Here is a 17,042-nt window from a genome sequence, read left to right as displayed (position 1 = left end):
ATGAAGCTCTGAGGGAGTCATCCAAAGAACTGATTATTTCTCTTTCAAATGCATCACTAATTAGGATTACTTGTTATTAAAACTATTTTATGTTGTCACAGGCTGGAACTAATGGATACATGGCTCCTGAAATCTTAAAGGATGAAGGTTATAGTTATCCTGTAGACTGGTTTGCTATGGGATGCAGTATTTATGAAATGGTTGCTGGTCGAACACCATTCAAGGATTACAAAGAAAAGATTGAAAAAGATGAAGTTAAAAAAAGAACCATAAATGATGAAGTGCAGTTCCAGCATGCTAATTTTGATGAAACAACAAAAGAAATCTGCAAACTCTTCTTGGAAAAGAATCCTGAAAATCGTTTAGGAAGCAGGTATCATTTTTCTTCTTCTTCTTTTGATTGATTGGTACCGCCATAATTTTTTAAGGAACTGAAGTTCAAATGTCAATACTGTATAATTTTCTAAGACTGCTTAAGCTAAAGAGCTAAAATCTGTTTGGGTGCAAAGATAATCTAGCCACAGTAATCCCCTTCTCCCTGGTTGGATTACTGTAAGGCATTGTGCATAGCTGCCCTTGAAAGTTCCTGCTTCTGTGGTGCAGAATGCTGTAGTCAGATCAAGCACTGGTGAATAGCATTTTATTGAATTTTGAGGAAGAGCTATTAGAGAGCACGTAGGAGGATCTGAGCAAATAGTGTTTGGTTTTTGTTGAATCTGGACCTGGAGATGCCCAGGTTCAGTTCCCTCACTGAACCACAGAGTTTCTTGGATAATTTGGGGTCAATTTTTCACTCCTAGTTCCATTTCTCACAGGGCTCTTGTAATAAAATATGATAAAATATTCCCCATAAGGGCCCTACCTGCCCTAGGTTCCCAAGGGAAAAGGCAGTATGTAAATACAATAAATAAATGAATGCCATATTATGATGAACATGGTTGAATAACCATAATCTTGGGTATGACATTCTAAAGGAATTTGGTTTGGGGGCAAAAATAAGAATGTTGAAAAAGAAGCATATTGCTTTTGAATATATAACGTTAAATAAGATCACAGTACCAAAGTTCGATATTAAAATCACACAGTCAGGGAAGGAAAGATCTTGATCTTTGTGCACTAGTCGCGGAGGATTCTATCATCATATACAATTTAAACTTTGGTTAAAGCTGAGCAGAAAATTAGGATTTGAGGAAGAATTTTTAGGAAAGAAAGGTGGCTGGCATTTTATATATCTCAATTCAAGTATTCTTTTTATAAATGAAAACAGTAGCTGTGCTAAACAAGGTTTCTAGGAATAAGCCTGTAGTGATTGTAGCCTGCATGCCTAACTGCAGATTCACAGTCCACTTCCTCACAACTGAGACATGAGTCTTGGTTATGTATAAATAGCCCGAGACTCCAACCCTCTCTCTGTGGGATATAGATACGTTTTGGAAAAGGGCTAATTTCCATCGCTCAGACATTTGGAATATCAAAGAAGCTGAAGAAATCCAGGAACACTGAGGCAGAGTATCATTTGTTCTGTAGAAATTATAACGAGTATAGCTAGGAATTAGATTTTGCTTTCTGTTCCGTGTCCTTTACTTCTCTGAACAAGTTATGAAATTGGGTGTTTTAGTTTTCAGACCTATTTCAGGCTGTGTTCCTAAGAATATTTCTTTTCTTTAGAATTCCTTGTGATGTTTAATAATAGTTTGAAACCTCTTCCTACAGAATTTGGGCAAAGGGCTTTATCCGAGGGAACTTCATCTTCTGATATATATTTTTCTTTTTGTGTTTGCCTTTATGTTTTTATCATGGTTGCTAGCTACTCAAGAGTTGTGTGCCAGAAAAATGGGCAACCATATATAACTTTTAAATAAATAAATTTGTAGCACAGGGTTCTGCAACCTTCAGCTGAACTCCACAAGTCTTAAAGTTGTCGAGGTTGCAGACCCCTTTTGTGGCAGAGCAGATGAGGCTTGGCCTGGAGGCTGGTGCTGGCAGTAGAACTACTAAGCAACACCTCCAAAGCAGGAAATAAAGCAAGATTGTGAGAGGAGGGTAGTTTTTCATTCTGCAAGCCTGTTCTACTACAAAGCCATATTAAACTAAAAAGAGCTTTGGTTGGTTTTTTTTTTGTGTGATGCCAATTTAAAAAAAATGAGTAAGAATGATGAGAACGGGGGGACAATGATACAATTCGAACAGGTACATTGCATGTTGGATGCTTTGGTTATGGAATAAATGGAAAAAAGGTATCAGTGTTTGGTGTCAGATGTTCACTCAGGTGCTCTGTATTTCATTAGATTTCTATAAAGCTCTGATAACATTTAGTAGTAAAACTAAGCAAAACAAATCAGACAATCCAAAGATTTTCATAGAACTGTAGAGAGGCTTTTAATAGTGATTATAGACTACTTCAAATGCCAAATAAAATGGCTTATAAATATTTAAATAAATACATTCTGCTTGAAGGGCAACATTTTTCACATAAATAAAGTTTATTCAGTCTGAAATATAATAATATATTTATGGTTACATTCTTGTATATATAGCATATGTGTGTGTGTGTGTGTGTGTGTGTATACAGTGCTTTTTTTCTTAAAAAAGTGCTGGAACTCTCATCTTGGCGGGTGCAGGAGGCGGGGGGGTGAGGGGGCAGTGCTGCTGCAGTCACAGGTGCGAAGGGTGTTGGCGGGCTCCCCTCCCTGGGGCTGGAGCCGGCGCGGCTGGTGCTGTGGAAGCAGCAGAGCCCACTCTATATGGCGGGGCTGCGCGATGTGGGCAGCGGAGGCGGTGCGGGCCAGGCGATGTTTTAACCTTATGATTTTAAATATATATTTTTTCTATTGTAAGTTTCCCCAAACCTCGCCATGTGGATTGCATACAAATATTATATAATTGGTAAATAAAGGTAGAACATACGTTAAATATATATCAAATGATAATATGCTTCCCTACAAAGTCAATTCTTGCTCAATGACAGACCAAGGAGTTAACTCGGAAAGGCAAGAGGAAAATCTAGAAGAGGTCTGTGCAGCTCTTCAACAACTTCATCAACGATTTGGATGAGGGGATAGATGGGGAACTCATCAAATTTGCAGACGACACCAAGCTAGCAAGAATAGCCAATACTCCAGAAGATAGGATTAAGATACAGGAGGATCTGGACAGACTCGAACACTGGGCACTATCTAATAAAATGAAATTCAACTGTGAAAAAAGTAAGGTTCTACATTTAGGCAGGAAAAATCAAATGCACAGGTATAGTATAGGTGGTACCTTGCTCAATAGTAGTAACTGTGAGAGAGATCTCGGAGTCCTAGTGGACAATCACTTAAATATGAGCCAGCAGTGTGCTGCAGCTGCCAAAAAAGCCAACACAGTGCTAGGCTGCATTAACAGAGGGATAGAATCAAGATCATGTGAACTATTAATACCACTTTACAATGCTTTGGTAAGGCCATATTTGGAATACTGCATCCAGTTTTGGTCACCACAATGTAAAAAAGATGTCGAGACTCTAGAAAGAGTACAGAGAAGAGCAACAAAGATGATTGGGGGACTGAGGGCTAAAACATATAGGGAACGGTTGCTGGAATTGGGTATGTGTAGTTTAATGAAGAGAAGGGTGAGGGGTGACATGATAGCAGTGTTCCAATATCTCAGGGGCTGCCACAAAGAAGAGGGAGTCAAGCTATTCTCCAAAGCACCTGAAAGCAGGACAAGAAGCAATGGATGGAAACTAGTCAAGGAGAAAAGCAACCTAGAACTAAGGAGAAATTTCCTGACAGTTAGAACAACTAACCAGTGGAACAACCTGCCTCCAGAAGTGGTGAATGCTCCAACACTGGAGGTTTTTAAGAAGAGACTGGCCAGCCATTTGTCTGAAATGGTATAGGGTTTCCTGCCTGAGCAGGGGGTTGGACTAGATGACCTCCAAGGTCCCTTCCAACAACAACAACAACAACAACTTCTTCTTCTTCTTCTTCTTCTTCTTCTTCTTATTATTATTATTATTATTATTATTATTATTATTATTATTATTATTATTATTATTATTATTATTATTATCTTGTAGAAAGGAAAGGCCCACACTGATAAATTAAAAATCTTTTGGTCTGCAAAGGAATGCTGGTGGGCTAATCAATGATTTGGTGACTACAGGAGCATCTACAGTGTTGGAGCTTGTGGTCATGGTAAGCCATGGAGGCACTAGGCAACATGACTTTCAGGGCAGTGGTGGTGATTTTATTACTTTTAAAAAAAAGTCTGTGCTCTGTCCAAGGGTGCTTGGTAGGCCTGGTCTAAAATTTATTTTGGAGCATTCAACTATCTAGAGCAGGCATACTGCTAAGCTTGTAAGCCGCCCTGAGTCTTCGGAGAAGGGCGGGATATAAATGGAATTAAAATAAATAAATAAATAAATTTCAAACTCATTTTGTTTGAGGCAACTTTTTATAAAAGAATTGCCATTAATTTGTTTTAATAAAATAATTTAAATCAATTTTTCACTTGATTTCAAATTAAATGAATGAGATTTTTTTTAGTACAATTGCCAAATGCAATAAACTATTTTTAGGTATATGTTACTGGAAGGAAAAAGCAATTCCTGTTGCGTTACTGATCCCAGAGAAACATTTGCATGTATGCAGGTATCCTTAGGGTACCATAGTTATGGATGAGAAATATTGGTTGTAAAGTTGGCATTTCTGGATGTAATACAGATATTTTGGACTTATTTTTGTTTCCTTGCATGTTTGATATTTTTTAAAAGGCATATGCTACTGACTACGCTTATGCACATATGTAACATGATCACTGCTTGTCCAAAATTTTACTATACAGATAATACCCCCAGAAATTATTTTAGCCTTTTTAATAAATGTTGTTATTGATGTTAAGCTCACCAGGGAAAACATCATATATTGTTATGTATATACTAGGTTAATTATTTAAAGACTGAAGTGCAACATAACTGGATTCTAAATAATCTATTTTTCAAAACACACAACAGTCCAAACAGTAAAAGTAAAGTCCAAATTAACAATATTTCATTCTTAAGAATTGTTTAGATTGAAAATAGTTTTCAAGAGTGTACAAAAGATACTATTTTTTCTAGAATCAGCTAAATTAGACATATTACATTGAGAAAAATGTTTCTCATTTCTTTCCTGTTACCTTTGATTTCATTGCAGAGATGTTAACATAAGAAATAGATTATTTTGTTATCTAATTTTACCTTCCAAAAGACAGAAGCAGATGAAAAATGTGAGGTTCTTTCCTGTTGGCTTTTCTGAATTAGCTGTTTAGATTCTAAAAGTTTAGTTCCTAAAGAAGTAATCCTGTAAATAATTTTAATGTCCTCCTCTAGTGCAGGCTCTTTTATGACTCATGGACTTCAACTCCCAGAATTCCTGAGCCAGCATGGCTCAGCTTGGAAACCTCTCCCTTTCCCCTCAGCATGGCTGGCTCAAGATTTCTGAGAGTTGAAGTCCACGAGTCATAAAAAAGAGCCAAGATTGCTAGCCCTGCAATAGGCTTAGGAAAACCAATAAGGGAGCTGGGCTGTTTTTGTTTTTTTGCAAAAAAAAGTTGTTTGGATTGCTAACAAAGAATTAAGGGAGACTGATATGCATTTCAAACTTATTTGTTCTCATCAGTCAGCCATACCCTTGTTTTTAGTGCCACCCTATATTTTTATCCCCTTCATGGATTACTGCCTTGTCGTGGCGAAGGGGCTTGCGTAATTCAATGAAGCTATGAGCTATGCCGTGCAGGGCCACCCAAGACGGACAGGTCATAGCCGAGAGTTCTGACAAAACGTGATCCACTGGAGAAGGAAATGGCAACCCACTCCAGTATCTTTGCCATGAAAACCCTATGGACAGTACCAAAAGGCAAAACGATATGACGCTGGAAGATGAGCCCCTCAGGTCGGAAGGCGTCCAATATGCTACTGGGGAAGAGCAGAGGACTAGTACTAGTAGCGCCAGAAAGAATGAAGCGACTGGGCCAAAGCCGAAAGGATGCTCAGCTGTGGATGTGTCTGGTGGTGAAAGGAAAGTCCGATGCTGTAAAGATTTTTTCTCCATAGGAACCTGGAATGTAAGATCCATGAATCAAGGAAAGCTGGACGTGGTCAAACAAGAGATGACAAGACTGAACATCGACATCTTAGGTATCAGCGAACTAAAATGGACAGGAATGGGTGAATTTAATTCAGATGACCATCAGGTATACTACTGCGGGCAAGAATCCCTCAGAAGAAATGGAGTAGCCTTCATAGTCAATAAAAGAGTAGGAAAAGCAATACTGGGATACAATCCTCAAAATGACAGAATGATCTCAGTTCGAATCCAAGGCAAACCATTCAATATCACAGTAGTCCAAGTCTATGCCCCAACCACCAGTGCTGAAGAGGATGAAATTGACCGGTTCTATGAAGCCCTACAGCACCTTATAGAAGTAACACCAAAAAATGATGTCCTTATCATCATGGGGGATTGGAATGCTAAAGTAGGAAGCCAAAAGATAACTGGAATAACAGGCAAGTTTGGCCTTGGAGTACAAAATGAAGCAGGGCACAGGCTGATAGAATTTTGTCAAGAGAATACGATGGTCATAGCAAACACTCTTTTCCAACAACCCAAGAGACGGCTCTACACATGGACATCACCAGACGGTCATCACAGAAATCAGATTGACTATATGCTCTGCAGCCAAAGATGGAGAAGCTCTATACAGTCAGTAAAAACAAGACCAGGAGCTGACTGTGGCTCAGACCATGAGCTTCTCCTTGCAAAGTTTAAGCTTAAACTGAAGAAAGTAGGGAAAAGCACTAGGCCACTCAGGTATGAATTAAATCATATCCCTGTTGAATATACAGTAGAGGTGACAAATAGATTTAAGGAATTAGATCTGATAGACAGAGTGCCTGAAGAACTATGGACAGAGGTTCGCGACATTGTACAACAGGTAGCAACCAAAACCATCCCAAAGAAAAAGAAATGCAAGAAAGCAAAATGGCTGTCTGAGGAAGCTTTGCAAATAGCTAAGGAAAGGAGGGAAGCGAAAGGCAAGGGAGAAAAACATAGATATGCCCAATTGAATGCAGAATTCCAGAGAATAGCTAGAAGAGATAAGAATGCCTTCTTAAATGAACAGTGCAAAGAAATAGAAGAAAACAATAGAATAGGGAGGACCAGAGATCTTTTCAAGAAAATTGGAGAGATGAAGGGAACGTTTAATGCAAAAATGGGCATGATAAAGGACCAAAATGGCAGGGACCTAACAGAGGCAGAAGAGATTAAGAAGAGGTGGCAAAATTACACAGAAGAACTATACAAGAATGAGCTTAATGTCCCTGATAATCACAATGAGGTGGTCACTGACCTCGAGCCAGACATCCTAGAATGTGAAGTGAAGTGGGCCTTAGAAAAGCTGAGCAACAACAAAGCTAGTGGAGGTGACAGTATTCCAGCTGAGCTATTCAAAATCTTAAAAGACAGTGCAGTAAAAGTGCTACACTCAATTTGCCAGCAAATTTGGAAAACTCAACAGTGGCCACAGGATTGGAAAAGATCAGTTTACATTCCAATTCCAAAGAAAGGCAGTGCCAAAGAATGTTCAAACTATCGCACCATTGCACTCATTTCTCATGCTAGTAAAGTCATGCTTAAAATCCTACAAGCTAGACTTCAGCAGTATGTGGATCGAGAACTACCAGAAGTACAGGCAGGATTTCGAAGAGGCAGAGGAACTAGAGATCAAATTGCCAACATACGCTGGATCATGGAGAAAGCTAGGGAGTTCCAGAAAAACATCTACTTCTGCTTCATTGACTATGCTAAAGCCTTTGATTGTGTGGATCATAACAAACTGTGGCAAGTTCTTAAAGAGATGGGAGTACCAGACCATCTTATTTGTCTCTTGAGAAACCTATATGCGGGTCAAGAAGCAACAGTGAGAACTGGACATGGAACCACTCATTGGTTCAAAATTGGGAAAGGAGTCCGGCAAGGCTGTATACTGTCGCCCTGCCTATTTAACTTATATGCAGAGCACATCATGAGAAAGGCAGGGCTAGATGAATCAAAAGTTGGAATTAAGATTGCCGGAAGAAATATCAACAACCTAAGATACGCAGATGATACCACTCTAATGGCAGAAAGTGAAGAAGAACTAAAGAGCCTCTTGTTGCGGGTGAAGAAGGAGAGTGCAAAACTTGGGTTGAAACTTAACATTAAGAAAACCAAGATCATGGCATCTGGCCCTCTCAATTCCTGGCAAATAGATGGGGAAGAAATGGAGGTAGTGACAGATTTTATTTTCCTGGGCTCCAAGATCACTGCAGATGGGGACTGTAGCCAAGAATTAAAAGACGCTTGCTCCTGGGGAGGAAAGCCATGGTAAATCTAGACAGCACACTAAAAAGCAGAGACATCACCCTGTCAACAAAAGTGCGTATAGTCAAGGCTATGGTCTTCCCAGTTGCAATGTATGGCAGTGAAAGTTGGACCATAAGAAAGGCTGAGCGCCAAAGAATTGAGGCCTTTGAACTATGGTGCTGGAGAAGACTCCTGCGAGTCCCTTGGACTGCAAGGCGATCAAACCAGTCAGTCCTAGAGGAGATCAATCCTGACTGCTCTTTAGAAGGCCAGATCCTGAAGCTAAAACTCAAATACTTTGGCCACCTAATGAGAAGGAAGGACTCACTGGAGAAAAGCCTAATGCTGGGAAAGATCGAGGGCAATAGAAGAAGGGGACGACAGAGAATGAGGTGGCTGGATGGAGTCACTGAAGCAGTAGGCGTGAGCTTAAATGGACTCCAGAAGATGGTAGAGGACAGGAAGGCCTGGAGGAATGTTGTCCATAGGGTCGCGATGGGTCGGACACGACTTCGCAGCTAACAACAACAACAAATATTTTTATTGGGAAAATATTCCCAGTTACTGAGTAAAAGGACAGGGATACATTTTACCTTTTGTTCCACTTCATTGAATGTTGCATTAACCTCTAAAGGATCGAGGAATTGTCTTGCAATAATTATTTGTGCAGATGTTTTTCATGCTGCTGTTGATACTGCCAAATGTGCTGCTTTAGCATTCTTTTACCAGTTGTGATCTTCCATGTCATGGCAAAGAAGTTTTGCTTAGCCCCTAACAGTTAAATTGTCTTTCAAAGCCAATGTTTGGAGCAATTGATGCAAACTATAATGAAACACAAGGAAATGTTGGAGTTAAAATGTTGATTGAAAATACTAACCACAAAGCACAGATTTTTCAAGTCACCATAGTTAATATTGAACTTGGCTATTTATCTATTAAATTTATATTCTTCCTTCTTTGCCAAAAATAACACTCAGCATGGCTAACAAGCAAAATACAGATGAAAATGTTATGTTTATGGTTAAAACATTAAAATAAATACACTAAAACTATGATTGAATGCACCAATTAAAAAATAAACAGTCCTCCCAATTAAAAATCAACAATCAGTGCCAAACATTTCTTAAGGTTAAAAAAACAAACAAACCCTTGATCTGTACAGAAAGAAGAGGCTTGACTTCTGGCTTGAATTCCACTGAGAATGTCATCTGTCTTATTCTCACAAAATGTGGCCCCAAACAGATATTTTTTATGGAAACCTTAAATCTTACTTACAGGAGTTTACACCCAAGGTGAATAGAATATTCACATTTTCTTTCATTTTGTCCAGAATCTGTCTGATAGCCACAAGTATTATATATGCATCTATCAAAATTCATCAGTGGCATGCTTTGTCTGTCATTTGCTTTTTACTGCAACATATGTAAGATATTGTGATGGGGGGGGACATTCATTATATATCAAGGACAGCAGAAATCCTGTCTATGGTTTCTACACTCGAAATTTTGTTCAAGAACAACTTCATAAAGATTAACTTAAGATTCTGGTAAGGTCATTGAGCCCTTGGGTTATCTGTTTAAGTATGCATTGCATAAGTTAAAGCTTCTTATAGGCAGCTTTAATTTGTACACTTGACCCTCTAAAAAGGTTCTGATTAACAGCAAACATCAACAGTCCTAGGGTCATAAGAGGTGAACTATTTCATCTCCTAGGTCCAATTATGTAAGTTTTGTAGAACTAGATTTTCCATCAGAGCCATACAAAAAGAAACAGATCACTAATCAGAAAGAAGCAGAAAAATACTATATTTCCTTTTCTCATGTGTATGAAGAAATCCACACACACACACACATATGTATGTATGTATGTATGTATGTATGTATGTATGTATGAGAGAGCTGGAATCTGACACTAACAGGTTAATCCAAGAAGAATTAGATTCTACTTTTCAAAATTAATTTACAAACTCAGTGTGACAAAACAACAAATGAGACCAATTAAACAATGGTTTCCAGCAGATTATTTAGTCATTATCTGGAAGGCTAAATGCAATAAGTAAGTATTTGTCAGTTTCTGAGAAACAGACTATATTAGGCCAAATGTATTATCCAAAGAAAAGCATTATTTTGGTTGGGGCAAGCATTAAGAAGGGCTATGTTCCAAGAAGATGCCAAGATGTAGCATTTGAAAAAGATTGTATGAATTTCTTTCAGAAGATATTCCCTAAATATATTTGCTAATATTGGAATAGTAATATTGCTAAGTGGGATAAAAAATACAAATATAATTATACATGCTGTGACTTAGTTTATCTGCAAATCAGCTGCCATATACAAAACTCTCCCAGCTATGTCTCTAATGAACATATTAGAGAGATACAATGCTTGCTGACCCACAACCCTCACCTCCAGAAAAGGTTGTTATATTAACTAAACTTTTTGTATCTGTATCAAAGAAAGTTAGAAGTTACTCTTTATTTCTTTTCATTTTTCTTTATTCCTTTGCAATTCCCCTTCCCCTTTTTCCTTATAAATAATTTTTGTTTTTTATAGAACTGTAATAGAATGTTTTTTTATTTTAGCCAGAGAACAGCTGAACAGACTTTAGTATATTCATTTTCTAACCATTCATTTTTTTGAGGAAACATACAATGTATTCATGATAAAGTTAAATAACTGGGTTAAGTTCACCCAGAGCTTGATGTTTTTATGAATAGATCCATGTAGTTTTCTTGGCCTGACATGAATGCACCTGAGATTTTGTTTAAGAAAATATAAATTTTTAGAAGCTGTTGTTCTAGAAAATATAATTTTAATGGTTTTCTCAGAGATGATTATGATAATTAGAAGTAATATGAAAAGATAGTTATAGTGCTAGTAAAATGGTAAAAGTGCTTGAGGATTTTTTTCAAAAATATTTACCAATCTGCATGTTTATTAAATAAAAATATAAAGTAAATCTGATTATTAATCTAGCAAATGAATTAAACATATTAATGGGCTAGAGAGATTAAAGAAATTGTAACTTAGTAGGCATGAGTGAACCAGGAATTAGACTTCTCAGACTGTTTAAATCTGATTCTGGAGAGAGCTACAAGAACTCTAACAAACGTTAACAAATAAACATTGTCTAGCTTTACTCTCCATCATGTTGTTAGGTGACTCTTGTACATGCAAGCAAAGGCCTAGTGGTGGTGCTCAAATGTCAGTTTCTAAAAAGGGAGAAAGCGATGGCCACTGAGTTTCTTCTAAGAATTGTTCTGTAACACAGCCTGTTGGCACATAACTCATAAAAAATATCAATAGTCTTGGCTGTCTGAACTAGAGGACCTGTGGGTTATGCAACAGGAAACAAAGATTTTATAGAGTGGGCACTGAATCTAATTTTGGCAATTGTGTTTTTAATCACATCAGCATTACAAAAAGAAGGAATGCATAGAAATTTACACATTTTCTTTTATTTTACATGATTACGTTCACAGAAAATCATGTCTTTTAATATTACTCAGTTGCATGGTTTACTGACTGTCTTAAAACACTTTTTTCTCCATAAGTAATGAAATTCAGTTTTGGAATCAACTCTACATCATTTTATTTATTTTGAAATTTATGTACGTGGACATTTTTGAATATGGTTCAGATTGCATTCTTGCCATCCTAGGTGAACAAAAGGGCTTCTTTTAAATTAACTCAATTTATTTAAATAAGTGCTGTCCAAGCCCCCCAACCCACCCACCCCAAAAAAAATCTTGGTCTCTCACAATGTAACAAAAAAGATTTTAAAAAATTCAAAACAAAACCAGCAAAACAAATAAGTTAAAAGCAGATAAGGAACAAGATGACTGAATATGACCACTAATAACACTCAGAAGAGGCTGTAGCACCCCAGCCCAAAGCCTTGGAGAACAGCCAGGCCCTCCAGAATCCTATCAACGTGGGGGCTACCTGTCCCCAAAAGAAGCAAAGATAAAATAGGATGACAACTTGACATAGAAAACGACCTGATACATACAAATAATTGGCCCCCATCCTGTGTAGGGCTTTATTACCAGCACCTTGAATTGCACCAGGAAACAGACTGATAACAAGTGCAGCTTACTGTTTCTCCACCAAGTCAACAATCATGCCAGATTTGACCTTCTTACCTATAGGACCTATAGAATACATTGCTTATTTTTTATATAATTTAATTCCTTTGAGATTATATGCATGCCCACTAATAACCAGTGGGTAAGGAAGATAAAAATTAAAGTCCACAACATGTCTAAATCACCACTTCAAAGAAGTCTAGTATATTGTTTCTTTAATGCTACTCAAGTTATCCACAAGGGGAAAAGGCTAACTAATGAACACTAGACATTTTCAGCTAAAGGAGATCATCAGAATGTGATGTAAGCTTGACAGAATCTGTTGACGGAGCTATCAAACCTTTTTATGTATATGTATATGTATGTGTATATGTATGTATATGTGTATAAATATCTTTTTAAAATATATTTATCAAGTATTGTTGCCCACTGCAGTATTAAAGCTTCTAATTTGGAAAGTAACAGAAGGCTTCAAACTTAATTAACTAACAAATCTTTGATCATTTCTTTCTTACCCCTCTGGTAAATCCACTGGTATAATTAGTACATGCTTAAATATAAATTTCCTTTATAGGACTAGTTTCCTCCTATTTGAAACACTTTTTTGTTTTGTTACAGGAGTAATGATGATGATCCCAGGAAACATCAATACTTCAAGTCAATAAATTTTTATAGGCTGGAGGCAGGTCTTATTGATCCTCCCTTTGTGCCAGATCCATCAGTCGTCTATGCCAAAGATGTTGCAGACATTGCTGATTTTTCTGAAGCTCGGGGAATTGAGTTTGATGACAAAGACATTGAATTCTTTAAGAAATTTTCTACTGGTGCTATCCCAATACCCTGGCAAGAAGAAGTTATTGAAACAGGACTATTTGAAGACCTGAATAATCCCAACAGGTTAGCGTCAGCCGAAGGTGACTCCAAATCTGGAATGTGTTTACTCTTATAAATCTTAAATTAATAACATAAAAGGTGGGAATGCTTAATTGAATCTTCCAAGATTTCAAAGGCTCAGAGAAGTGTAACAGGCTGTCACTGATATTATAAAGGCAAGCTGATGAATTTGTCCTTTTCCATGCTGGAAATTTAAAGATAAAGCTTCAAGATTCTTTTATAATAGTGAAATAATTTTAAGAACTTGTGATGGTTTCTGGACAAACAATCGTAGCTATTAGGACATATCACTCTATTTGGAACTGCCACTATTTTATTATAATTCCATAATAAGACACCTACCTTCTTTACAAAATGGACACTACTCTTGCAAAGAACAACAAAATTCAAATTGATTTCAGCAATGTAGAGAACTCAGAACACTTATTTAAAATGCTTTCAGGCACAGGACTATTTAAAAAAACATTGTTCTTCAATTTCTTTTCCTTAAGGTGAAAATAAAAATTAGAAATGGTAGAAAAAAGGGGGAAGTTTACAAATAAAAAAGATAAATGTCTGGAACTCATATAAAATGTTGTGAATAAGATGGCAATTACACAATAAAATTCTTATTTGGAAGAACTTTTAACTAATCTTTATAGCTTATCTGCATTGTAGATTAAGCATTAATTTATCAAGACATTTTTAATACTATTTCAATTTTTAATACTGATTTCATTTTAATACTGATTTCAGATTTCTTGATAGGATCTTTTCACATTGATGAAAACCATAGTTTAAATTAAACAAATTGACTGCACCAGTTTGTAACTGGTGTTTAAGTAGACAAATACAAATGGAATAGAAATGTTTATTCAGTGAGCAGTGAATTTAATACAATTTGTTAACAATGTTTACAAGTGCATTAAAACTTTGCAAAATAATATAGTTATATTTGTATAGCATAAATATAATCATCTGGTTCTTATAAAATGCTTTTTGAATGTCTCATATCCAAAATCCATTTTTTGACATTCTGAAACTAGCTTGTTCAGACCACATGACTTGGAGCCACATGACTAAAAATGTTGAAATTCATCATTGACAGAAAACTATCACTTACACAAATAATTTAACTAAGAGTCAATTTCCATGTTTGCACTGGAAATTAATTATACAAGAAAAAGTTCACTCAATTCACCCTTCCAAATCTCTTAGTTTTTTTAAAAAATATGGCCACTCTGCAGAATAAAAAAATTAAAAACAATTAGATATTCTGGGGGAATTGATGGCTGGAGAATCTGCAGAGCTATACTCTCATAAATATGAAACAATAAAATATATCCACAATGATGTTTCAGAGTACCGGTACTTGTTTCCAAACTTATTTACATGCATATTGCCACTCTGTTTGGCAACACAAACTTACTGAAATGTTTCTGATTCAATACAATTAAGTAAAATAAACACTTATTCCAGTTTATAATATTGTGTTCATCAATTAATTTATGTGGCTGAATTTAGTTAATTTTTCAGTAAAGAATGCATTAGGACTAAAACTCAAGACCTAAAATATACACATTAATTTGCATAAATATATACGACTTTGCATAAACTACACAACATTTTTAGTCATGTGGCTCCAACATCTTCAATATCTGGTTAGTTTTACTATTTCTGGTCTTCCATTTTTCATAATAACCTTCTTTAGGCAAAACCAAAAGCTTTTTTTTTAACTTAACAGGGCAAATAATGCCATCACAGTTCCTAAATGGCGACCTAAAGACTAGGAAGGAATCTAAAACACCAGGGAAGTTACAGTGTTAAACCCAAACACAGCAAACAATGATTCAGGTCAATCTGATTTTTGATATACTGATATGTTAAAGCACTATACAAATAACCCACAGTAAAAATATATATCAGGGATGTGGTGGCTCAGTGGGTTAGGACGCTGAGCTTGTTGATCAGAAGGTCGGCAGTTTGGCAGGTCGAATCCCTAGTGCCGCGTAACAGAGTGAGCGCCTGTTACTCGTCCCAGCTTCTGCCAACCTAGCAGTTCAAAAGCACGTAAAAATGCAAGTAGAAAAATAGGGACCACTATGGTGGGAAGGTAACAGCGTTCCGTGCGCCTTTGGTGTCTAGTCATGCCAGCCACATGACCACAGAGACATCCTCGGGCAAGCGCTGGCTCTTCGGCTTTGAAACGGAGATGAGCACCGGCCCCTAGAGTTGGAAACGACTAGCACGCATGTGCGGGGGAACCTTTACCTTTACCTTAAAAATATATATAAAATCTCTGACCTTTTCTCTTTTTTTTTCTATTGTGTCCACACACATTCAAATCAGAATATTTTTGATAAGAGTGGTATTGTTCAGCAAATATACAATATTGTCTTTTCTTTTTGAATTTGAGCCCCTCTCCCATCATCAGCTCACTTAACTATTAACCATGTACACTACGTAGCACTGGTTATATTACTTAGTTTGATAATAAGACATCTGCAAAAAAATGATCAAGCTCAGACAGCACCAAGGACACTACAGTATCTAACAAAGTCTTATAGTGCAATTACCTAAAGAATAGACTGGATAAAAAGAGATATACACAGGTACAGTTAAGGAAAGTACAGCAAAGAGGCAGGGGAGAGGAAGGAGAATTAGAAGAAAATTATGATGAGCTCTGAATGCTTTACATCATTGAGTTTCCTAAAATATTATGTTTTGAATAGGTAAAATGACTAAAGTATGTATATTAAATAATTTACTTAATTAAAACCCAAATATGCTGCTACTCATTTTTAAAATGTATGTTATGGGACATAGAATTCAAAGAGGATCTAAATAGGTATTGTCCCTTTACATTTTTAGTAGTTCTAAAAATTATTGGGTCAACCAAAGCTACATGAGGCCTCTAATATTAACTGACTATTTGGTGCTCTGACTTTGAATTTCTTGTATACAATTGTCTCTTTCCTAGTCTGGTTCTACATCAGAACAAATATTGGCAGGCAGCATTTTATTCAGCTACTGAGCATTCTTTAGCATTTATATTAATCAATGGTAATCTAAATAACATGATTTCTTCAGCTTTTAAGTTTTCTAGACTTCTTATGTCCTATAATTTTTTAACTGAAGATTATGGTACTGGAACATTCAGAATGCATAACTCTTGGCCTATCACTGAGCTGTGTTTAGTCATTATCATTGTCATCATCAGCTTTTCCTGCAGCATAATTTTAGGGCTTGCTCAAGTCAGTCAAGATTGGCCAAAACCCCAAGTGACATCTCCATTCCAACATCTAAACAGACTAGTTCTTGATTTTACTTTAGTTGTAGAAATGGGAGAGCATTCCTCACACATCTAAGTTTTGGTTAAACTAAAAGTGTATAGGACACTCAACTCTTGTCTTTCCAAAGTGCTATTAGACCTCAGATTAACTCTTCCTAATTCATTTCAGTGATGTGCCTTGAACATAGTATGTCTATTATGTTGTATAATGCATTTCTGTAATGTAATAAGCTGTATGTTTCAGCCTCTTGAATGAAAAAACAGAGATAAATTGATTTTCCATTTCCCTCAAACTCTCCTAGTATATTATAAAGAAATGTTACAACTTAAATATACATTAATATAAGAGTTGGCAGATATTATTCTGCTAACTTCTGCTTTGAGATCAAGACTGCATGTTTTTTTCTCAGCATATTTT

General features: G+C 36.5%; 1 protein-coding gene across 4 annotated transcripts in view; it reads left to right on the top strand.

Annotated features, from left to right (window-relative positions):
- The window catches only part of GRK7 (G protein-coupled receptor kinase 7), a 45,453-nt gene that overhangs the window by 20,168 nt on the left and 8,243 nt on the right, over window positions 1–17,042 (top strand). Inside the window, exons 3-5 of one of the 4 annotated variants that reach the window (XR_014026549.1) lie at window positions 102–373; window positions 4,064–4,181; window positions 13,078–13,213. Coding sequence is in view for 3 of the 4 variants with exons in the window: in XM_081328639.1 (XP_081184765.1) it covers window positions 102–373; window positions 13,078–13,408 (603 nt within the window). In the remaining variant the exon portion in view is untranslated. Of the gene's footprint in view, window positions 1–101; window positions 374–2,968; window positions 3,166–4,063; window positions 4,182–13,077; window positions 13,926–17,042 lie in introns of those variants that run through there. The other 3 variants (XM_081328639.1, XM_081328641.1, XM_081328640.1) reach the window with 3 other exon arrangements.

Source organism: Vipera berus (genome assembly GCF_964194415.1).
Source record: "Vipera berus genome assembly, chromosome: 5".
Lineage (NCBI taxonomy): Eukaryota > Metazoa > Chordata > Lepidosauria > Squamata > Viperidae > Vipera > Vipera berus.
The sequence above is the reverse complement of the archived record's forward strand: the minus strand, read 5'-3'. Positions and strand labels throughout refer to the sequence as shown.